The 24,953-nt window shown below is 38.5% G+C and overlaps 1 protein-coding gene across 1 annotated transcript in view; it reads left to right on the forward strand.

Moving 5' to 3' along the window:
* The window catches only part of LOC115414145 (sec1 family domain-containing protein 1-like), a 92,809-nt gene that overhangs the window by 10,708 nt on the left and 57,148 nt on the right, over positions 1 to 24,953 (forward strand). The window contains 10 exon segments of the mRNA XM_030127362.1: positions 3,837 to 3,976; positions 5,692 to 5,729; positions 5,732 to 5,781; positions 5,887 to 5,960; positions 6,724 to 6,805; positions 9,142 to 9,238; positions 9,317 to 9,387; positions 21,566 to 21,645; positions 21,948 to 22,010; positions 22,473 to 22,548. Of these exon segments, the coding sequence (XP_029983222.1) occupies positions 3,837 to 3,976; positions 5,692 to 5,729; positions 5,732 to 5,781; positions 5,887 to 5,960; positions 6,724 to 6,805; positions 9,142 to 9,238; positions 9,317 to 9,387; positions 21,566 to 21,645; positions 21,948 to 22,010; positions 22,473 to 22,548 (771 nt within the window).

Genomic DNA, 24,953 nt, shown 5'->3' on the forward strand with positions numbered 1-24,953 from the left:
CACATGCTGATCAGGATCTTCTTCTGGATCTGGGAACTTACAGAAAATTTAACATGGGCTCTTATGGGGAAAAACTTTCAATCGTCTTTTTCTCCAAAGCTACAGTTCTGATTGACTTCAAACTTGGTATACAGCTTCTTTATGATGATGTCAACACAAGGTATTGAAATTATTTCCATCTGGATCTGATTCTGGATTTCGTGCAACTTTGAAAAATGTTCCCATTATAGCAGATAGGAAGTGGATTGATCCAATAAATCAGTAAGTATCAATGATATCAAGTTGGAATTTGAATTTTTTACAGATCTGATTGGAATATGACCAAAACATGGGCTATTTCTGTAATATCATAAATACACATAACTGGGTGATAATAAATGGCATCTGGATACATTTCCCAAAGCTTTTAATTTGGCCGGTAAGCTACAGGGCTGTTGGTCCTATTTTTTATTATTTGTCAAGATAAGTCCTTAAATAAAATTTTTTATATCTTATTTCATTTGATATCTTATTTCATAACACTGACAGCACTGGAACGTACTGTTACATGGAGGTGTTGCGTAACACGTCAGCAGACACACACACACCTCCAGGCAGTGACAAGACTCCAAAATCTGGCAAGGAAAAGCCCAAAAATCACTCATCACCGCAGCCCAGGCCTCATATTAATCCTTCAGTGCTGACTTTCCTTTGAGTTGCTTCCACTTATGCACAGAGGAGTTTGTGTTTTAAAGGAGGACATGTCAGAATGAGACAAAACAGACCAAATAAAGACAAAATACACGTCAGTAAGAAACTCAAAGATCAGAAATAATGAAGGAATTACTCAGTGTGTTTGTCTTATATAATCACAACTAAACACAGTGGATGTACTGTTCTGCAAAAAAACCATGACAATGAACAGTAAAATACACAAAAAATAACACACATTAGTGTTAGTGTCGACTCATCAATGGTCTGTCATGATTTAACCCGGGCATAGAAGGACTGACGGATTAACCCTCAAACACCCAAAACATCCACCGTCCACCTGAACCATCTGAACTGTTTAATCCCTGTTGATCCACTAATCCTATCAATACATGTAAATAATTGGTGTAAAATACAGTTATTTATCTTTTCATGGTCATCAGATATGACCCATTTGGACGTTCAGAGGCTCCGTAGTTACCGTGGAAGCACCGTCATCTTCTACTACGTGGATTCTTCAGTAAAACCCATGGTGTTGGATCAATGACAGTGGATGGACACACTGGGTTTATGTTCAGTTAATGAGAGATTATACTGAAAAAGTCACGTCTCCTTTGAATTTACACTGAGCTTTAGTGAACATCTACATGATCAGTGAATTAAATAAAGGAAAATATGTAATTTATACTGAAAAATGCAAAATACAGAGGATAATATAATAAATGTCATTAAATCACTTAGGGAAGGTTAAATGTAGATTAAAAAAAAGTCATTTGGAAGTTGAAACAAAAATAGTGTATATGAGTTTAGATAGATAGATAGATAGATAGATAGATAGATAGATAGATAGATAGATAGGGGAGCAAAATATTAACTACAAAAGAATTAAAGTCATCAGTGTTTTTCTCTCAGATACTAAAAAGGGCTTTTAGGATGCTTCAAATAACCATTATTTAAAAAAATAACATTAAATAATAGTAAATAAAATCTAAACAAAAAAGAAAAATAGGACCAATGGCCCTGTAGCTTACCGGCACTTCCTATCTCTTATAATGGGGAAATTTTTCAAAGTTGCACCAAATCCAGAGTCAGATACGGATCCAAATAATTTCACTAACTTTTGTTGACATCATCATAAAGAAGCTGTATACCAAGTTTGAACTCAATCGGAATTGTAGTTTCAGAGAAGAAGACGATTGAAATTTTTGTAATGGACTACAGACGCCACCACCGGAGGCCGCATGACGACATTAGCTTACAGCCTATCGGCCAGTAAGCTAAGAACAAAAAACAAAAATGAACCTCCACCATATCTGCATTTGAATAAATACCTAAAATATTGATACAGTAGTTTTTGTATCGATACAGTTTTGTGAAATGAAACATTGCAATATATTGCAGAACTCTTCTTACACCCCTGGTGGAAATAGTCACTGTTTCTGCAGTTTCCTCCGGTTTCATATGTAAAAATTTAGTCATTGATTGTGCACTTTCTCCTCTTTGTCCAAGTTTTACGACCTGATGTTTCATATCTCGCAGGAGAAGACGTTTCCAGTCGATACCAGGATCATCAGAAAAATCCTAACAGTCCCATATTTAACCCCTACCTGCCTGAGTTCTGTAAAAGCTAGATCTTCTACAGCCTAAAATAGAAGAAGGTCAAGTCCTAGTTTCCTCTCAGACACTTAAATAAGTATCTGATGAAAGGAATTATGGGATTTATGAGCGAACTGTCAAACGCTGCAGCTGTAAAATGAGCCAGATTTTAAGACAGTAAATCAGTACGGAACTCGAAGCATTTCAGAGGTGTCTGTCCTAATGTCCTTGAATGCCTCACGTCGTCACCTCCGTCTAACTCTGGACTCGTTTCAGGATCGTCTGATGTGACGCTTCATACGTTATGTTAGTGTTTGCTGGGTTTTCACTGCATTATTTAAGGACAAGTACATGCAGTTCATCAGTTTCTTTAAATGTTTGCAATGTTTTTGACATTTTGAAATGCATATAGATCTTTATAAGTGTCTGTTGGTGCGTGTTGTGGTTAGGTCCAGTTTGACAGGAAATTGGACTCAAACCTTCACTTCAACACGAGGGAAAACTGAGACTGTTTAAGTAGCCAAAGGTCAAAGGTCAAGACCTCTGATGTCATGTCGGTCACTCGTACAAACATAAAATCTCAGGAACTAGAGGGAATTTCCTCTAGTCTGGTCCAAACTTAGTCAAACTGAACAGGTTACGATGGATTATGATGCTGAAATCAGTTTAACAACAAAAAATCTATTTGTCACAACTTGAATCTGTTTATATTAAATCATTACAGTCGTGACAAAACTGACTCTGCATAAATGTGAATTATTTGGCAATCAAAGAAACGACAAATAACAGAAACAACAAAAAAAGAAACGTGTGTAGAACACTAATAATAATAATTGTTGTTGTTTTTCATTACCTCAAAAACTGAAAACTAAATTAGTGTCAGAGTCAAATCCTTTGTCTCTGGTTTTGTCTTAATTTCTTTCTTTTTGTCCTGATCCTTAAATAAAACTCGTCCAAACACAGTTGATATCAGTTCCAACTTTAAGCCTCGGGCCGTCATGTGTTTTGGAAACAGGTGGCCCCGCCCCCCTCAGTGGTACTTCCTGTCCGGACCTGGGTCCAGACCAAGATCTGGATCTGCCTCAGTCCGGTCTGGTCCAGTCCAGATGGCTCCGTCTGCGTCATCTCGTTCCCATAAACACAGACTGAACACACTCAGTGGGAGACTCTGTCCGGGCTCTAAATCTCCCATCATGCCTCTGCTGTTCCCATGACGACAGTGTTATTATGATCCTCTGTTGGGTTCAGGGTTCGGGTGGAGGATCTGTTCCCCATCGGCCTCCGTCGGGACACACTGAGCTCTAATGAGTCCTGATGTGCCAGATAAAGGCTTCTGCTGGTCCTGGATCAGGTTTTATAGACTTCTAGGAAGGATTCAGAACCATAAAGTAAAAATGAAAACATGACGTGTTGGGTTTTTCTTGGTGGTTTTTGTTTTGGACCGAGTTCCATCAGAGACTTAAAGTTGGATCCAGATCATGAAAATCAGGAGAAAATAACTGTGAGCTTTCATGGAGACAAAGTGCTCTGTGTTTCTGTTTGTAAACCAGGACTTCCACCTGAACCGGGTCATGATGGAGGAGGGAGCGGGGGCGGAGCCTTCGCCCTCCGGCGCCAGACCGAAAAAGAAAAACAGGAAGAGCTACGACCTGACGGCGGCCGACAAGTTCTGGCAGAAACACAAGGGCAGGTGAGTCCGAAGAACACGGTGAGGTTTAACGTCTAAACGCCTCAAACACTGAGGGGCCAGACCAGAACCAGAAGTGCAGGTAAATTATAAAATGATCAAAGATGTTCATGTTAGTTTATATCAGGGGTGTCACACATACGGTTCGTGGGCCAAAACCAGCCCCGTAAACGGTCTAGTCCGGACTTTCACCACAAAAATTACACTGAGGATATGAACAGTCCATGGTGTCAGTAATAGTCAAATAAAAACATAACAACCTGTAAATGATGACAAATCATGGTTTAATGTGAAAAAGGTAAAATTACATTATGGAAATATTTACATTTTATATTACACTTGAATTTCCATCAGGATCAATAAAGTATCTATCTATCTATCTATCTATCTATCTATCTATCTATCTATCTATCTATCTATCTATCTATCTATCTATCTATCTATCTATCTATCTATCTATCTTATCTATCTTATCTATCTTATCTATCTTTTCATAATTACATGTGAATAACCTGAAAAAATATGAAGAACCAGAAATGTCTTTAGAAAAATAAGTGCAATTGTACCAGTATTCTGCCTGTTACTAAATGTTCTGTGTATTTGTAAATCCACCGGGATCTGTAAGTTGTGTTAATACTAATAATAAGCTGAGACATAATATTGTTGTGTTTTGTTGTATGTGAAGAAAAGGGAATGAGAAATAAATATACATGTTCATTCAACCGTGAAAGAACAACACAGATAAAGATGGAATAAACGTTTACACAGAATTAAAATCCAACACCAGTACATAAAACAGCCTAATCATTATAACATTAGAAAATGCTCAAGTATAGTGGATTTAATGTTATGACTGCATGTTTTAGATGTTTCCCTCTTCCAACACACCTGATTCAAACGATAAACCTATCATCCAACTCTGCAGAAGCCTGATAACGACCATCAGGTGTGCTGGAAGAGGGAAACATCTAAAACATGCAGGATACCGGCCCTGGAGGGCCGGAGTTTGACACCTGTAATTTAGACCATTAACCTTCCACTATCTGGGTGAGCATATTATGCACACTTTGCACTTCATGTTATAAAAAATAATTTTGTTTTGAGTCAGAATTCAACAGTTGTTCACTTTTGTGCGATTTTTAAAAATTTTGACCCACTAAAATCAGCACATTGTAAGCAATGTTAAATTCCTACACCAACACCCCTCTACCAAGTGAGTACAAAAAGCACACTGACACATTTCAGCATTTAACATTTGACCTTGAACCAAAAACAGTAATGCATATTAACCAATGTTGGTGTTAATCATTGCCATATGCAAGGATGAAAAAAAAAAAATAATAAAATTTTATGTTGTATTTAAAAAAAAAAAAATTGTGCTTTTTTTTTTGTATCAAAAACTATGGGTTGTTTACATTACAAACATTGAGTTTAAAGGTTAAAATTATGATGATTATTTAGCATTTAGTATTTTTGTTTATTGCTTAAGTTGATGAAATACAAAAAAAAGTAAAAAAAAAAAAAAAAAAAAAAAAAAGTTAAAGCTGTATGAAAAACATTTTGACATTAGCAGGACACTGTGCAGATTATGTGCTGTTGGTGATTAGTGTGAGTCGCTCTGATAGCGGAGGGTTAAGGATCATTGTGTCGCTCATACAACCTGAGCGTGGATGTGAACGATGGCTGATTCTAATTTTCTGCTGGTTGTTTTCGTTCAGTCCTTTTCCAGAAGTGGCCGAGTCAGTTCAGGAGGAGTTGGCACGTACAGAGCACAAGAAGATGAAGTCAAACGTCTGAAGAGCATCATGGTGAGAACCTGCATGTGTACGAGTTCCCATGGTTCCACCTGCCCACGCCTGTGTGTCACAGTGGGTTTGATGGTATTAAATGCAGTGTGTTGTTGTTGTGTCGAGGGTTTGGAAGGAGAAGACGAAGGCGCCATCAGCATGTTATCAGATAACACCGCCAAACTCACCTCCGCCGTCAGGTAAAAGAAACAGAACCTCCTTGAGAACATCAGAACACATCAGAACCCCGTCCTCACCCAGCTGTGTTATTCAGACCGCCTGTGCGTAAGACGCAGAAAACTCTGGATAAACCTCATCAATAAGTGGTGAAAACCAGAGCGATCAGAGCAGATGGCACCTTTAGGAAATGGAAAAAGAAAAATCACTCCATTGAGACAAATTGAACCGATTCCCTTTTGACCCCAATAAAAACTAAGACCTGGTGTTTCAGTTTTAATCCGTAAGTATCAAATAACCACTGGGTTTTATTTTGTAATAGCTGTTTCTAAAAAGGGAAATCTAAAACATATACAGACCTTCAGTTGTCTTTATTTTTCCTCTGGGGAAAAAATCAGCAAATAATTAAAAAAAAAAAAAAAAAAAAAAAGTGCAGCAGAAAAACAAAATATTTGTAAGGAGCTTCATGGAAGGTCGTCGACTGCCCGAACCATCCTGAATCAATAAAAACAAATCTATCAATAAGTATCTGTTGGTCGGATTCTCAGAAACTTCTAAGGAAAGACCTTCTGAGGAGCCAGAGAACAGATGATTAGATTAATGGATAAAATCTGCATCTAAACCACACATATGAGCGTGTTTGATGTGTGACCAGGACACATGGTGTAATGGAAGGGGATTCTGGGTAATGGAGGGTACGTAGGTGTTAGAACTGTGGAACTCTGAAGAACCAGGCTGAGTTTTTATTCTGTGTGTGATTTAACCGTTTCCTGTTGGTTTGTCCAGTTCTCTGCCCGAGCTGTTGGAGAAGAAACGACTGATCGACCTGCACACCAACGTGGCCACGGCCGTCCTCGACCACATCAAGGTGACGTACGAAAAAAAACGAACGTCTGAAAAAACAAAAGTCTGAAAAATTAAAGTCTGTAAAACCAAAAGTCTGAAAAATTTGAAATTCTGAAAAACCAAAGTCAGAATAAATAAGAGTCAAGAAAAACCAAAAGTCCAGAAAAACCAAAAGTCCAGAAAAAAACCAAAATCTGAAAAATTTGAATTCTGAAAAATGAAAAGTCTGAAACAATAAAAGTTCTAAAATGAAAGTCACTAAAAAAAGTCAGAAAAAACCAAAATCTGTAAAAAAAAAAAAAAAAAAAAAAGTCCAAAATCCTCCCACGTTCCTGAAACACACACTTTATGTTATACCGTGGTAGTTTAGTTGGTAATACTCACTGTAAAGGGACGGTAAAGCTTGTGAAAACAGATTTCTGATTGTTTATTTTATTTTAAATATTCCAGTATTATTTTTGATTCGATCCCTTTTCCAGGAACTTCTATCATTTACTGTGGATTCTGGAAAACATTGGTGCGTTTTCCAATGAAATTACCTGTAAAAAAGCAGTCCCTCAACCCCAGACTTCCCCAAATTAAAGTTCTTAGTGGGGGGGCGGGACTTTTCAGATTCCTGGAATTCTTGGGGGCGGGGCTGTGTGTTGAAGAATGCTGATTGGTGGAACACCTTGTTCTTCCATTCATCCTCCAAGTTCAATCCAGTGGCGTCGGCGTCTTTCATTCAGACCACATGGTTTTATTGTTGTAAAATTAGAGGAATGTCAGGACAGCTGTAGCGTCGTCCGTCCTTCTTTTGGTGTCAGTTTTAGTTTATGGCGTCATTGTACTTGTTAGTGCTACCTACTGGACTGGAGGTGTAGTGCAGGTTCTTAAACTGATACATTTAGCAGAACTTTGAGGTAGAAACATAAACCACACAGATTAACAGAATTCATCACCAGTAAGTAAATACCTGGAAAGTAAATGTTGGTGGAAGAGCGGATTATTTGCCTCTTATTCGATCAACAATGCAGGTTTAATTTGTCACTTTTCCATCTTCTAAGAGTCGTCGATTTAAGAGCAAACGGAGGAGTTATTTTGAGAATCAGTCTATAAATGAGTGTGTCTGTGCATCCGCCGCCTCTGGTCCATGTGGTAGTGATTATCCTGGTGGGAGCCTGGTTCCTCCTGCAGCTGGAAGAGGCTGAAGGATGACACAGGGAACAGGTGTGATAAAGTATCTGCTCCGACTCCTGCAGCCAAACGCTCTCCATGAGGCAGCGTCACATCCTCCATTGAAATTCACTGGATTCTGTCCAGACGTCTGTGGAATGCAGATCTGAGTTCTCCTTTAATCCAGGCTTTAAGACGCCTTCAATCCGACTCTCAGGGCCTGAAAACTCACTGGAATTTACAGTTAAAGGAGCTTTTATGAAGAGACTTAACTCAAGTCTCTTTTAAATGCAATGTTGGTGTAAAGCAGGATCGTTAACACTGTAAGAAAATGTCAAACCAAACAGTCGGCGTTAACGAATCCAGACTAATGAATTCGTCTTGTCCTGCTAATGTTCCTCTGATCTAATATTGCACATGTGGTTCAACTACATCTGAAGTAATGAAATAATAAATCTGAACCACAGAGCTGAAGGGAAACTGATCTATCTAGTCTGTTTAATATGACCTTATAAATCCAATAACTGTTATAATCGGAGAATTGTAATAAAGATGGATGCATTCACATGCACTTCAGAAATACAATAATGTGTAAACCCTGGTTTAGATTTTCAGTCCATTATTGGATTTCTTTCAGAAAAAAATGAGACAAAAAGTAGTTGAAACAAGCAAAAAAAACCATATAAAAACATAACAAAAATGGAAATAACACAAGAAAAACAAGGACAAAAACAAGATTAAAACACAGGGGTATCTCAGATGTATCTTCTTGTTATTTACAACAACACAAAAAAGACAAATGAAATGAAAATGAGATCTAAAACGACAAAAATTTGACAAAAAAATGAAATGAAAACGAGACAAAACAAGATGAGAAAACAACACAAAACAAGAAAAAAGACAATGAAAGTCCTAAAAAAGAGGACAGAAATGAGAATCCGACTTCCTGAACTTCTACGTCACTTCTGTTTTCTATGATTTAATAGTTTTTGCACATGTTCAGATGTAACAGAACTAAATAAAAAAGATTAACAGGTATACATGGGGTTCAGTGTCATCAGCGTACATTGTGATGAAACCCAGATTTCTGTTCACGAAAATCTGCTAACACTCCACAAATCAGATACCGATCAGAGTATCAGTGTGGATGGAAATGGGCTCAGTGTTAAAGGTCCTCACCAACTGTGGCATTTGTCTCCTCAGAGTCGTAAACTGGACGTCTACTTTGAGTACGAGGAGAAGCTGATGAGTAAATCGACTTTGGACAAGTCTCTGTTGGACATCATCAGCGACCCGGACGGTGAGCGTCATGGTCAATATGTCCACTGTTCACAATCACAAGGTGCACTCGCAGACTGACGCTAGGTTTGTTTCACAGCTGGGACGCCCGAAGACAAGATGAGACTGTTCCTCATCTTCTACATCACCGGCCAGCAGCCGCCATCAGAGGTGAGGACACTGCCGATCACACCATAACAATGACAGGGTTTATATCACAGGTGTCAAAAATCCGGCCTGCCGAAGGGATCCAATGTGGCCTGTAGGATGGATTTGTGAAATACAAAAATTACACTGAAGATATTAACAATCGCGGATGTCAAAATCATTTTAATTCAGATTCCACATACAGACCAATTAGATTTCAAGTGGGTCAGAACCAATAAAAATACTATCATATTAAACCTATAAATAATGAAAATAGCAAGTTTTCTCTTTGTTTTAGTGTGAAAAAGTAAAATTACATGAAAATGTTTTGTATTAAAAAGCTGTTATTTTACAAAAAATGTGAAGAACCTGAAATGTCTTAAGATAAGTAAATGCAATTACACCAATATTCTGCCTGTTATTAAATGTTTTGTGTATTTGTAATGTAAGTTATAATGCACATGAGAAAATGATAAACTGATAATCTAAGGCATAATAGTGTTAAAATTGCAGTTGTTTTTCTAAAGACATTTCCAGTTCATGTATTCCGATTTTTGTAGATGTTAACATTATCATAGGTTTAATTTTGGTTTTTTCACTGTTATTATTTTACTGGTGCAGCCCTCTTGAGATCATATTGGGCTGAATGTGGCCCCTGACCTAAAATGAGTTTGACACCCCTGGTTTATATTATTGGAGTTTAGATGAAGTCAGACCATGTGAAATGAAGCCGATACAGAGACAAAGGTATCCAATAATTAGCCTGTTAAACCCTGGACGTTTCGTTTCCAGGCGGAATCATTTCAGTGTATCAATAAAACCAAAATTCTAATCGGAAAACAGCAAAGGTGCAACATTCATCATCGTCTCTTCATAATATCATCCTTATATTTGCTCTTGTTTGCGTCATCGTCGTATGAGTGAGTTTTATCGGTAGAATAATCTTTGTACTGTTGGATATGCTTAGTGTTAGCTTAGCGCTGTTAGCTTAGCACTGCAGAGTTTGGATCATTGGTCTGTTATTTATTCAATTATCCCTGACGTACACTGGGCTCAGACTGTTAAAAGAAAATTTGCAAAAAATGAATAAGAAATGATAAAATAATCAAGCAAATCAATTAAAGAATTAAGATTAAAAAGTAAACAACTTGCTGACCATACAAACAAAAATGAACAATGGTAAAGTAAGAAAATTAACCAAAGATTAATACAAAAACGAGAAATTGAGCAAGAAACAGAACAAAATAGACATTAAGTGAAGAAAAACAATGAAATCAATGAGAAAATTAATTAAATAATCACGATTGATCTTATGACCGTGTTAGTGGATGAGGGAATGGCTTAGTATGGCACTGTTAGAGGATGTGGGCGGAGTTTATTAGGATTGATAGAGGATGTGGACGGAGTTTTCAGTTCCAGTTTCGTCCCTCAGTCTTCTCCAACTCCACCCACTCTTTTAAGTGTGTGTACGTATTTCACATTTGATTGGTTTTGTTTTTCTTTACACTAATGCGTCTTGTTGTCATCATCAACGTGGTCATATTTGTGTTAATTTATCTCCTTTTTAACTTCTTTCAGTCTTCAATTAGCTTTTTCATCTTTCATTTTTCACAACAGCCTTTATGTATACCATGAGCTATCAGGTAAGAATGTTTAGTGCAAATGAACCAAAACCCCGGTTCAGTTTGACCCGACCACAGATCAGCTGTTGGTCCACACTGGTCCGAACGGAGGTAGAGGTGAAGAGCAACAGGAAACAAACAGGAACCTGTGGTCGAAGCCGCCATTACTGAGGTGTTGTCACAGTAATGAGGTCATGTGACGTCATCCATGATGTGGGGACAGGTCAGGAGGGTCTGAGTCCAGACCAGAGTCCAGGACAAGACCACATGTCACATCCTTAAGCTGAGAGTGAAAACCTGAACCACCACAGATCAGACCACATACACAGAACACCGACATCTGTATTACAACAGCTCTGACATGATTCAACCTCAATATTTCTAACAAAACTCTGTATTGACCAGGGCTGTGTATCGGCAAGAATCTGGCGATACGGTACAAATCACAATACTAGGATCACAATACGATATTCACGATACTGTTAAAAAGGCAATTTTTTGTTTGTTTCTTTTATTAAAAAAAATATTTTTTCCTGGAAGAATTGAATTACACCAGAAATCTGCACAAATACTAAACACATTTTTATTGGATCACAACAGGATCTGATGCTATATCACAAAATGTTCCTGTGTTAAAACTTAATTCTGTTTTACAGACAGTACAGTTTAAGATCCTGTTCAAATGTTCATAGTCTATTAGTTCAGAACTAACATCAGAACAGTATTTTTGTGCGATCCCAACAAAGGAACTACCATCTGCCTCTCAGATAGTAAAAAGTGCTTTTAAGATGCTTCGAATAACTATTATTTATAAAACAGTGTTAATAATAATAAATAAGATATAAACAATAAAGAAAAACAAAAAACAAAAATGAACCTCCGCCATATCTGGATTTGAATAAATACCTAAAAATATCGATACAGTACTTTTAATATCGATACAGTATTGTGAAATGAAATATCGTAATATAGCATATTGCAGAACTGATATTTTCTAACAGCCCTAGTGTTGACTCAGAGACAAATGAAAGGTCAGTTCCCATCATCCTCATCCTCATCTTCATCAGTTTGACCTGGACAGGCGTGTTTACACTGCGACTATAATGAAAACCTTCAGGATCCGTTTGTACTGTATTCAGAAGGGACATCGACCCTTTTCATTGTCGGTTTAAAGGAGCCGAGGCTCCACATCTGCATTTGAAGTGGCTTCATCTCTGATGCTTGAGGTTCTGTGAAAACACTCGTCTGTTCAGTCTAACGTCTCATTCCTGTGCTAATGGTTTCCCGTGTCCTCAGCTGGCGTCTTAACCCCTGGCCTCTCCGCTCTTGGTGTGTAAACTGCCGTTGTTCTGTCGGGAATTCGACTCGTCCTGATGTTTGTGAATGATTCTGAGAACAATTGAGCTGTCAGAGCCAGCGTGTGATGGTTCTGGTTCTGGTCCTGGTTAAAAGTCGGTGCAAAGGTGGTTTTACTGAACGACAGCAGCCGGCAGGGAGTTTCTGCCAATTACGGAGTTACACCAGAGTGAAAGTGAGGTGGAAACAAGTTGTTTGATGTGGAAATATTCAGATTCTGGCAACAAGAAGCCATTTTCTAGCAGAGCCAGGCTTTACTCATGGTTATAATTAGTTTCCACTGAGTTTGTAACGAAGGGGTTGTTGTTAGGGCTGCACACACGAAACGACCAAAACACCACATATTCAGCACTACAGTAGCAGAGTATTATGGACTGATCTGAAAACCTGTACGGCAGTGACATGTACAAAGAGGATCTGAAGGTCTGAGTATTTTCTCAGGTGTTGGATTAATGTTGCAGTCAGGTTCCACTGGAGCGGGCATCATTAATCACATCACAGATGGAGCCATTTAAGGGCCACAGTTTAAGATTTAAATAGCTTTACAGTGATTAATTACACTGAGGGGATATAATATTCATAATTATGTTTTTATTAGTGTTGTTTACCTTAGAACAAGACACGTTAATGATTTTATATGTGATGTTCTGTGGAAGACACTCAATATGAAAGAACTGCCTTTGGCATTTTTAGGGTTTTGTATTTTTTTTATATAAAGTTGCAGGTGCCAAAATCGGGGGGAAATGGTGGTTTATGAATAAAATCTCCACCATTCTGCAGCTTCTTCTTTCAAATCTACAGACTAAATATAAAGATGAACTGGACGCAGTTGTAATAACTGCTGTCAGTCATGTATTTAACCCCAACCTGTGTGAAAAACAGAAAACTGAATCCAGAGCAGGAGCTGGAACTCCACTTTCCTCTCAGTCACTTGGAATACAACACAGTGAACAGGAATTTTGTTTTTAATTGTGGGTTACGTTTAGTGATATTAAAGCACACAATCCAGTCACCATTTTAATATTAAATACATTAAAAGTTTCTACAATAAAGCTTTAGTCAATATAGATGTGATATACCTTGTTATAAAGATTACATTTTCTACAACTGAGTCTCAAAGTTATTTTCCAGTGGTCGTGAACAACAAAACATAATTAGTGAAAAGAGTCATCTGGATAGAGATGGAAGATAATGAGACTTTCTGTTTGGTGTCATGAGGTCACATGACTGGTCCATTCCATCAGTAAGTATACTCATGTTCAAAAACAAAAAAGGGAGGAAAAGGAACAGTTTCAGCTAAATGTAACCTGATGTAGTACAGGTTATATTTAATTTTCTGAATTAGAAGTTATTACCTTTAAATGAGGTGTCATTTGTAAATTTAGTCCTTTTGGTTCTTCAGCTCTAAGCTTTGGAACTTGGTAAATAGGAGAAAATTAACTCTAATTAGGAGGAAGGAATAGGTTCAGGTAATGAGTGATCTGTTGTTTGTCCTCAGTTCAGTCATAATAGTGTTTGTAATAATCATGTCTTCTCGTCATTTGGACGATGAAGCATCAGTGCATCAACATTTAATCACGAGAGGCCGAGGTGCAGCGTCTGAACCATGAAGTCTAAATCAGCTGTTAGGATGCTGATTACACTGGGTTACAAAAAATGTTTTTTGCAAGTTGTCTAGGTTTTTTCAACTGAATTAGGACCATTTTGCACCGCTAAATCCAAAAATGACATCTGTTTTTCTCAATCAGGTCAGGTTTTTTTGCTTCAGAGAACTCTTCTTGCCTTTGGTCCACTGACGCAGATACTCGGTGCATGACTTGCATACCATGTGTGGCGCCCAAAACTTTATCTTGGTCACCAAGTTTAATACCAAAATAAGATTGGTAAGCACACTTTATCAAACTTGTGACTTGATTCCTGTTAGGTACAATGGTGTATTCACCCCAGATGTAGCAGAATACGTCAGGCTTATTTTTGCAAGATCTTCTAGTCGAAGCCATTTCATTCACCTGTAATATTAAAAAACCTTAATCATAAATTGGCAAAGTAAATCTTCAGAACTCATTTATTGAAGAAATATGAAAGGAAATTGTATCATATGATGGTGAAAATGCCCATAAAGTAAGCAAAAATGTTAAAAAGCAATATGTAGCATAGTCAGAAAGTTGACCTGATTGAGCAAAATGAATGTGATTTTTGGATTCAGCACACCAAAAGGATCCTAAATCAGCTCAAAAAAACTTAAACAATAAATTTGTTGTTGACCAGTGTATTTATCATCTGATTGAGTTTTCCCTATTTTCTGTACAAAAGTATAGTGATAATGATCTAAAATTACACAAACGTTGTTGGTTGATTTTAACAGGGACCATCAACAAACACGTGAATCTCGGGGATAAAACGGTGGTTTGCACCAGACTTGGATACAAACTGAGTTCTATCTGTAAACCCCCCCCCCCCCCCTAAAAATAATCAACGAAAACACTCACATGCACATTAAACTTGTCCTTCAATCCCATAACAGAACAGAAACTGCAAATATTTCTTCATATTTTGACCGAAAACCTAATCTTTTCTTGGCCGTAGGAACCTAAACTACACAATCATCATCGAAACCTGATAAAAACAACCAATAAATCATGAAATTCATTGTGAATTTTCAGAACTAGCATTATATTTTGATAAATATCATTACTTTGAGAGGAGGTTTTGGCCACGTTGCCCAGAACTATTAATATCTGGCTCTAATCACCTGATTTGATTTGATTTTAATTTATTGGTTTAGTTGACAGGGTACATTGTGCATTGATTCACATTTATTGTATTGTAAATTCACCAGAATTAGACAAATGATTGTTTTTCATCTGCTGTTTCACCCCAGAAAAATAAAATAAGGTTACATAAACCCAATATTATTTACAAAAGATCCAAAAATGTACAAATACATAAAATCAGATGAGTTATAATGCATTCATTGGCTGAAATAAAAGCATTCTCTAGTTTCTGAGAATGTGAGTAAACCAGTACTGGGTGGTTTTGACCCTTAAACCTAGTTAGTGGACTTTAAGTGGACTTTGGTGGACTTTGTTGAACTTGGTGGACTGGCCGACCTGCTGCCTGTTGACCCACGGCATGTGGTTCTGAATCTCAGTAGCCCGATTGTTATTCTTGACTATTTTCAGCTGTGATGTGAAAGCAAGACACGGTTCATGGTGAGACAGTGACGTGAGGTTTGTGGTTTAATTTGTTGTCCTGTTTGGCTCTAGTTTTGTGAAAAATGAAAGAAAACTGTGAGCTTGAGGGTTCTGGATCGGTCTGAGATGGTCCTGTGGTTTGGGGTTTACTTCCAGAACACGACGAGGACACGGAGGTGAAAACTGTCAGATCAGAGGACGATGAGATTAAAAACACAGCAGACAACGACCACAGGATCTGTCAGTGTTTTTATCTGGGGTCAGAGGTCGAGGTGTTTACAGGAAACAAGGTTCTGATCCGATCAGAAACATCTCTGCAACATATTAAACCCATAAGAGCCCAAACATCCACCATCCGACCAGAACCATCGACTGATGCAAATGTTAATACCTGTCGATCCACTAATCCTATCAATACACATGGAGATCATAAATTGGCGTTTGTCTTGGTTTTTGTCGTCTTCATTAGCAATTTCTTCAAACATCATGTTCTCCGAAAGTAGTTGTTGGTTCTTTTTCAGATTTTATTTTTCACTTCACTGTGACAGTGTCTACAAAGTTTGTCCACAGTTTTTGAGAAATTTGTTTTTTGATTTTTGAGGAATTTTTAAAACATCAGAAATGTGCTTTCACTTCTAATGGTCTATATTTTGATGGTTTATAACTTCATGGAAATGCTTAGAGATATTAATATAGTTACTATTGGGGACTGATAGGAAGTCATATCTATAACTTGACTTAAGAGTGCACTAAGGGATACAACGAAATGAAAATTTCATATCACGGTTATTGTGACCAAAATTATCACGGTTATCATTATTATCGCAGTATTGTTGAAATTGTGCTCAAAATGTGCAAAAAGTACTAATACACACACTGAAATAATTTAACCACGTTGATTTCGAAAAAAAACAACAACACAACAAAAAAAAACACAATAAATAATAGGCACAATGTACCTTCTGTTGGCGAAACATTCAAATATTAATTACCCTTAGTGGTCTGGCCTTTTTGTCGGTTTTTCAGTCCTTCTGATTTGCCTTTATATACTATATAAACAATGTTTACTATACCATGTTTGGGCTCTTTTTTTTTTTCTTCCAGCACAACTTCATCTATCTCATCTGTCTATTATTTTTTCACTTTAACCTACTATAAACACAAAAGGATAAAAAACACAAAAAAAATATATAAATCCGATTTGAAAAATGTATATAATTTATTGCATAAATAACACAAAGATGCTTACGAACCCTTTTCAAAGACTTTAAAAGTGAACACTGGTTCCAAATATTAGGCATATACAATTAAAATTGTAACAATAAAACTATACACAGATATTTGACATAAAGCATATCTTTACATAGGCGTTTCTCCGGGAAAAGGTGCGGTTATCAAACACGGTTTATCATGATAATAAAGAATTTAAACGGTAATACTAACCATCTGCAATTTTACCGGCGGTTAATCGTTATACCGGTAATCGTTCAATCCGTAGAGTGCACCAACTTACAAGTTTTCAGCTATGAGTTGCGAGCTAAGCATCACAAGTTCAGATACCCACTGTTAGTTAATGGACTGCATTTATATAGAACTTTTTTCCACACCTTACATGGTGCCCAAGCACTTTACCAAGCCTCGATTCACCCATTTACGCACAATACACCAATGGGGTGGTCATGCAAGGCACTGCCAGGCCCACGGGGAGCAATGTAGGGTTCAGCATCGTACCCAAGGACACTTGAACATGTGACAGTCGGAGCCAGGATTTTGAACTGCTGACGCTTTGGTCATTGGACGACCCGCCACACATCGTTGTCGGTAGGCAATAAAAAGAAAAAATGCTGGAGGACATCTAGTAGGTATTCTGGTGGTGGATCATCCATTTCTCTGCTCACCACAGTGTGGTGGAGGAATACTGACGGGTTCCGCCGGGTCAGCCCATTTCATATATATATTTTGTGCATATATATATATAATATATATATATATTATATGTGTGTGTGTGTGTAAAAGATACCCATACTTGGTGGCTCCGGAGACACATGTGCTCTTTCATACCTTGGAAAATAATAAAAAAGTATTTAATTTAAATGAATTTTATTTTAGTTGGTTAGTGTTTTTAAATGTTATTCAAAATGTGTAGATAATGGTGGATATTAGGTATTACAGGTATTATCCCCCGCTGCACGACAAAGTCCGGTCGCTGTCCAGAGGGGAGGTGCTGAACGCTTTGGTCTCACTTTGTCTGGAAGAGTTGAAAAGAAGTTGTCCAGAACAGAGTAGGGTCAAAAAACACAATATTTGAAATCTCTCTGATGGGACATTTAGAGATAATTTGACGATTAGTGTCGCTAAATGACCCACATTTAAAAAAAAAAAAAACAAAAAATTCTGCTTTAGTTGACCATAAGGGATTATCCAAACAAGGAGCTACTGATATGAGAAAAATGTGGACAGGGTAATCATTAAAGTTCACTCTCGACGGGACATTACTGTGTTTGGACCCCGTATGCATTGGAGATAAGTTTGATATAAGTTACACATAGGTTCAAAGTCTGTTACTCATAGGTTAGAAATAGTTTGAAAGTTTGGATACCCTAGACATTATCTCCATGTATTTCAACTTTTGGGGCTGGACTGATTAATGGCATTTCAGTTAATTTCAATGGGAAAAAATTGATTTGATATACGAGCCAATTGAGTTACAAGCTCAGTCACAGAACGAGTTAAACTCAAAGTCAAGGTACCAGTGTATGGGACTTTGATTGAATTAGCTGAGTTCTCCTTCGGTGAAAGTACCACCCGCTTCTATTGGGAGACTGATCTGCATGCAGACCACAGGACTGGAACATAGAACAGAACCTGACAATTTCACACATCAACTGGGGATTGATTCAGATGGAACAGAATGGTAAGATCAGGGCCACTGGTCTTATTTTAAAATTTCAGGCTGGGTTGGCCAGCCCACAGAACCTTAATCATAAATGTTTCACAGGCAAGTTGGGGTCACTTATTCCAGAGGCTTACTCCTGATTGGCTGAGATCAGACGGCGGCCGAGCCATGTGAGGCTGCTGCGGTCAACTGAAATCCTGTGTGTGTGGTGTGTGTGGGTGTTGTGTGTGTGGGGGGGGGGGGTCAAAGAAGACAGAAGAAGAAGAAGAGACAAATAGAAAAGACACAAGACGCCAAGAGATGGTCGGTGGTCGCACAGGGAGTGGATGACCAGAAACGACAGGAAGTAGGCGGTCTGTCCTCAGGCGACCCCGGCCTCAGGTGGACTCATATCAAAGGTTGTGGCCGAGGGCAGAACCATCATGCCGTCCATCAGCAGAGGACGATACCAGGAATCACAGTGATCAGTGAAGGCCTCACACAGATGTGAAGGTGGAGTCTGTCGACCCTTCGAACACCGATCGGTCACATGGACAGTTCGGTTCCATCCAGTCTCCTGATGCTTAAACTGGATTTGTCCATTTATTAAGCACCTGTTGCATTTATAAGGAAAATACATTCTAGCATCACAACATCAACTCATAATTTCACACTAATACAACTGTTTCTACTAATAAAGGCCTGGCACCGTCTGCAGCTCAGAGAAATATAGGACATACAGTCGATCAGTTTTAAACATCCATGACTGGTTAACGTCTAATTCAACTCTCAGATTCCATCCGGGCTGTATTCAGATCATATCAGACATTTCACCAACAGTCAGTCAAACATATATTTTCCACTAGTTGAAATCTGATGAAGTCGACCTCTGTGGTTTTAGTTTTTTTCCTCTTGAATCAATGTGAACACATTTCTTTCCAGATTTTTTAGACAGAAGTCCATAGTAATCATAATCATCCTATTTTCAGGGTAAAAATAGCGGTTTTGTCTTTGTCTCCCTGATGTCGGCTGCGGTCAATAACTTCACCGGGAGCTTTTATTAGACACTTGAGCAGCGTTATTGATTTAATATCCATGACTCAGCTGTGACAGTGGTTTGTGCTTTCAGGTGTTGGCCTGCACTGCTTCATGTTTAATGCTCATGGACTGACTGAAGGACAGTGGAGATTGATTGTTAAGTGTTTCTTCAGGTGTTTGAAGCAGAAGTCGGTGCCCAGAGAGACTTAGAATCTGTCCGTGAAGATTCTGAAGGTTTGGCAGTAAAAGCCAAACAGTTAAGGTGTTCATCAGTGAAACCTGTGACCCTTTGTGTTGATGTGACACATAATTCCAGGAATACCAAGACTGGCGCCCCTCTAAAACTCAAACCAGTCCCAGTGGTTCCTTCTGCCAGACCTCATCCAGCTGCGATCCATTCACTGGGACTCTGTTCTCTGGCTCGGCCATCTTTGTTCAATCTCCAACATGATGATGTGACAACAGTAGAAACCCAGAGGAGCCAAGAAGATGCTCCTCATGGACCCGGTCCAGGATGCTTCAGAGGGCCACTGAGCTCCAACCATCTGTCCAAACCATTCCCACCATTGGCCAATCCACGTCTGGTGAGGTGAGCGTCCCAGTGCTGGTTCGGTCTGAGTCCATGAAGAAGTCTGGCCCAGACCAGTCCTCCTCCATCTGAGAGAACAAGTAAACGTTTGTGTGAGTTTGATGTTCACATGACTTTTTTTTTTTCTTTCTTTTTTTTTTTTTTTTTTTTTTTTTTGCCAAAACACAAATCTTAAGAGGAGCTTGTGTTGCCTAAGAGCTGAACACCATCTGTAACTCACCGGTGACAAACCCATGCTGAAGCTCCTCAGCTCTTTAACAGGACACACAGATCCAGCCCCATCCAACCGGACCACATGTTTCCTGCTGTTGTCATGGCGATCTTTGGTAAAACAGTTTGATGGACATAGATGGAAACCAGCTCCGCGTCTGCAGCTGCGACGTCCTTCATTTTCTCACAGGGTTTATTATTAGAGATGGCAGAACACCACGCAGTAATTACTCTGGTTCCAAACTCAAAGCCCCCATGAAGCTCCTGGGTTATTTTACATCTTGTGTTGTGGAGTTTGTCATTTCCTAGAAAACCATAACAGATGATTGTGACTGCGATGACTCATCCTGGATGAGGATGGGTGATACTGTTACAGCCAATCAAATACTTCCTTGAATGTTCGCGTCTCCTGCAGACAGCGAATAGATGTGTGTTTAGAGTCTACCAAGTATCGAAGCTCTGGCCTCTGGGCGTCCACAGATTGGCGTTGGCGAAGTCGTCAGGTTATACATTTGGTCAAACAGTCGTTCTCTGTTTGTCCGTTCTACTCATGTCGACTGTGAGAAGAACTGTTCAGAGTTGTTTTTCAACAGAATCCTTTCTCGATGAATCTGTTAGTTACGTCTGTAAAATGGTGAATATAGTGATCAGTTCCTCCTCATATGTATCGATTGGTGTTCAGTTTAACAAGATACAGACAGAACATTTCAACTTCTTTGAAATAAATGACAAAGAAAAACCAATCACAGTAGTCGGCAGGTAATTAGAAAAGCAAACCCTTAATTATTGGTTGCAGCCCTAATAGATTGTGTTCATTAAAGTTTCACCAAATCATTGTAATGAAGGAAGTTTCAGCTTAGTTTTGTTTCCCTGAAGGCTTGAAACAAAAGCACCTCTGAGTTCCATCCAGACTTCAGTTCCTTTTCTTCATAATATCTAAAGGAATCAGGTCTGATAGGAACGGTTTCCATGTGAGACGGATGTTTAACCAGGTGATCCGATCCAGTTTCAAGTTGGTCTCACCTCGATGTGGATCTGAAAGACTGGATCAGAGGCATCAGGACACAGGAAGGATGGACGAAACAGCATTTTCATCAGGATTCACAAAAATATATATACATGTCCATGTTAATGAACAGTAAATAAACTGAACTCTCCCTGGTGCTGAGTCCACGTTGGTCCAGACCATCAGTGGATAAATACGCCAACACCAACACTGAGCCTTCCATCGGATCCATCCAATCCCTCGTGCTGTGTTTTTATTTGGTATCAGACAAATACTTGCTGTTAAATCATTTTTTTCTTGTGTGTGTTTCAGTCGGACCTGGATCAGTATAAAAAGGCTCTACTGGACGCCGGCTGTGACCTTTCACCTCTCAACTACATCAAACAGTGGAAGTAAGTCTGTGATGCATTTAAGGTCTCAGGAAAAATACAACTTCAGCATTGAACAGTGATAATTTCATCACAGGGGCGTATTATAGAAGGTATTTTGTTCTTCTATGACTATTATTTATCTTTAGTTGTGTATCTTTGTGTGATTTTTTTTTTTTTTTTTTTTTTTTTTTTTTTTTGGGGGTGGATCATATTTGTACTCATCTCTTTTGTGATTTAGGGAAAGTCTGAGTATTTGGTTGGACATGGAGGCTGACAGAGCAGAGATGAATTCATCATGACTCACTGTGCTTCATCTTTTCCAGAGCCTTCACCAAGATGGCCGCCACCCCGGCCAACTACGGCAACAGCGGCGTCAAACCCATGGGGTATGGCAACACCAGCAGCAATTAGACAATGGATCCAAATAGTTTGTGACATGTTTTGATTTAACGTTGTCTTTGCATAACAGATAAATCTCAGGTGCTAAAATAAGAGAATAAATTTAAAATCACGAGATTATAGCACAAAAAGAAACATCTGATGTAGCTGAGTGAAAAACAAGGTCAGAGTTGTGTTTATTGGAAACTTTTCTTCTGGGATTCATTTGGTTTGTGACAATATGACACTGAGCCTCATAAAACAACCAAGAAATACAGCCAGAGGCTCAAATAAAACACTCTGCGCATTAGTTTTACTGTAAGAAACAGTTAAAAAAAGCACCTGAGGAAGCCTCCAAACTATGTGAGTTTATTTAAGGTAGTAGAGCCGGAGCGCCTGGACTGGATTACCAGCCTAACCCTGGCTTCCTCCTGTTGACTAAGCTTTTTGTTTTCCTCCTCTTCCTGCAGTTTGTTTTCCAGAGTGATGAACACCGGCTCCCAGTTTGTGATGGAGGGAGTGAAGAACCTGGTGCTCAAACAACATGTGAGTTTAACCCTTTTTTATCTGCCCTTATCCTGAAAACCAGATTGCATTCAACACAGACATTCAACAAAAAGGAAAAGGATGGATGGACTGATACCAGACAGTAGATACTAGACCTGTAACGCTACACAAAATTTTCATTTCGGTACGTTTTTGATTTTCAAAGCCATGGTTCGGTTTTTTTTCGGTTTGGTACGGGAAGAAAGCAAACCCCTCAAAATGTCTTTAATGCATTTATGAATTTTTGATCATTTTTCCCCCAATTTTTGGAGACAATAGAATATAGAAAAACAGGAATAATATAATTCTGCTGCAATAAATCAAATAGAAAAAAATAAATTATTAATATTACTAAATGTATTTGAAACATTAGTATTGCACTTTTCCCTGAAAGTTAGTTTTGAACAAACAACAAAAATCTAATCCTAGTTCTGTCAGTTCACATTCTGTATTAAAATAACAATAAAATTCTACATGAAGTGCAACATTAACAAGAGGACAAACTGGTATTCTAATTTAACAAAGTGAAGAGTAACACTGACAACAAAATAAACCAAATTATTTATTTTAGGACAGAGAACAAACTGTTTAGGCCACTTTGTGTATTTGTGTGTGTGAAGGGTACGATCTGTCAAAAACATGGGGGGGGGGGCTAGTAGATAGATCAGCCCTGTGGTGCAGAGCTAAAGGCTGGAGCTGGAGATGGAGACGACTCTGTCCAGTTTTAGAAGAACCAGTCTGTCATCAGTGTATCCTCACCTGTTTACCTGAGACCTGGTTGATGTAATCATCACCCGGCCTCTGTTTGTGGATCGACCTGGATTTAACTCAACTTGGACCTTTATTGTCCCTCAAGAGGGAAACTTAGGCAAAGAACATGGACACAACAACACCTACACTAGTAGAACAACCAGAGGAAAAGATAGATACAGCTGTAAAATGATGCACTATAACCTCCTGAGACCCAGGAAATGTCAGCAAAGTACCAGCTTTTTTTGTTTTTTATTAAATAAGTGCCTATATTGGAAACATCATGATGCAACAGTTTTTTCAGATGCAGTTTTTAAAATGTTTATGGAATGTCCTTTGTGGTGGACAATTTTCTTTTTTTTTGTATAAAGTTGTGAAACTCTTGTCCGCAAATGTGGACAGAAAACCCACAGCTGGGTCTGAGGAGGATAAATGTCATTGAAAAAGCCACAGAGACAAAAGACAAAGACAAGTGCAACAGCCAACTGTAGGTAAAAGACTATTTTTAGATTAAAAAAGACAAAATGCTTAAGATCTGTCCATTGGTTAATTACTGTAGTGATTCATATGTTTCAGTTCTGTAAGGTCCAAACAGAGTGTGTTCACCACCGTCACTGAAAAAAACACCAAATAGAATCATATCATCATCCATATCATCATCTTCATCATCCATATGAATTTCATTATCTTCATCATCTTCATCATCATATATCATCTTCATCATCATATCATATCATCACCCATATAATTTTCATCATCATCATATATTACCTTCATCATATCATATTTAATCATCATCATCGTCGTCGTCGTCCATCATCCATGATGATACAGATACAACATCCTGATGCTTTTGTCAGTCCTGGCTGAACTGTGCTTCAGTTAAACTGACCCAGGGTGAATCTGACCCTGGATCAGTCCTGGTTGAACTCAGCTTCAGTTTCCATTTCTAAAGGACAAACTCCTGATGAAGATGGACAGACTTTAATCCTCATCTCGTGTCTTTACTCAGTGATTCATGGGACTTTTCTTTGTTGTTCTTTTAGTTGTAGACCTTCTCTTTGTTCATGATGTTTCTTTGTGCTGTCACTCCTCCAACGTGGTGGTGGGTCGTCGGTAACCGTTGGGTGCGTGCATACGTCCATCTGTTCTGTATCTCTTCGGAGGTCGGCGGACCTGATGCTGTCACTAATCACTAATGAAGACGATGATGATGAAGTATTAGAGGGTGAAAGTGGACCTGCAGCTCCTGCGATCGTTTATAATCATTACAGTCTCACAGTGGGAGGCGGTGTCTGTTTCTTCATACTGAACTCGGACCATGATGCATTGCAGCGCTGCCAGAACACCAGACTCTGAGCCAGGGAGGATATTTACAGAGCTCCTCCACACTCATCATCTCCAGCCTTTAAGAGAAGCAGCAACACCACGTCCAGATAAAACACCGATTAAAACAAACCAGAGAAGAACGGCACAATCCAAAACACACAAATAAAGAAGCAGAAAACACCTCATATTTAAATCTGAAAACCAATGACTTCAATAGAATTATCTGTGAAACTATTGTTGGCTAATACATTGTTGAAGATTTACTAGTCACAACATTTTCCTATCATCCTTTTAAGCATTAATTTGACTCTAAATACAGAACTCTA

Source organism: Sphaeramia orbicularis, chromosome 22 (genome assembly GCF_902148855.1).
Source record: "Sphaeramia orbicularis chromosome 22, fSphaOr1.1, whole genome shotgun sequence".
NCBI classification, from domain to species: Eukaryota; Metazoa; Chordata; class Actinopteri; order Kurtiformes; family Apogonidae; genus Sphaeramia; species Sphaeramia orbicularis.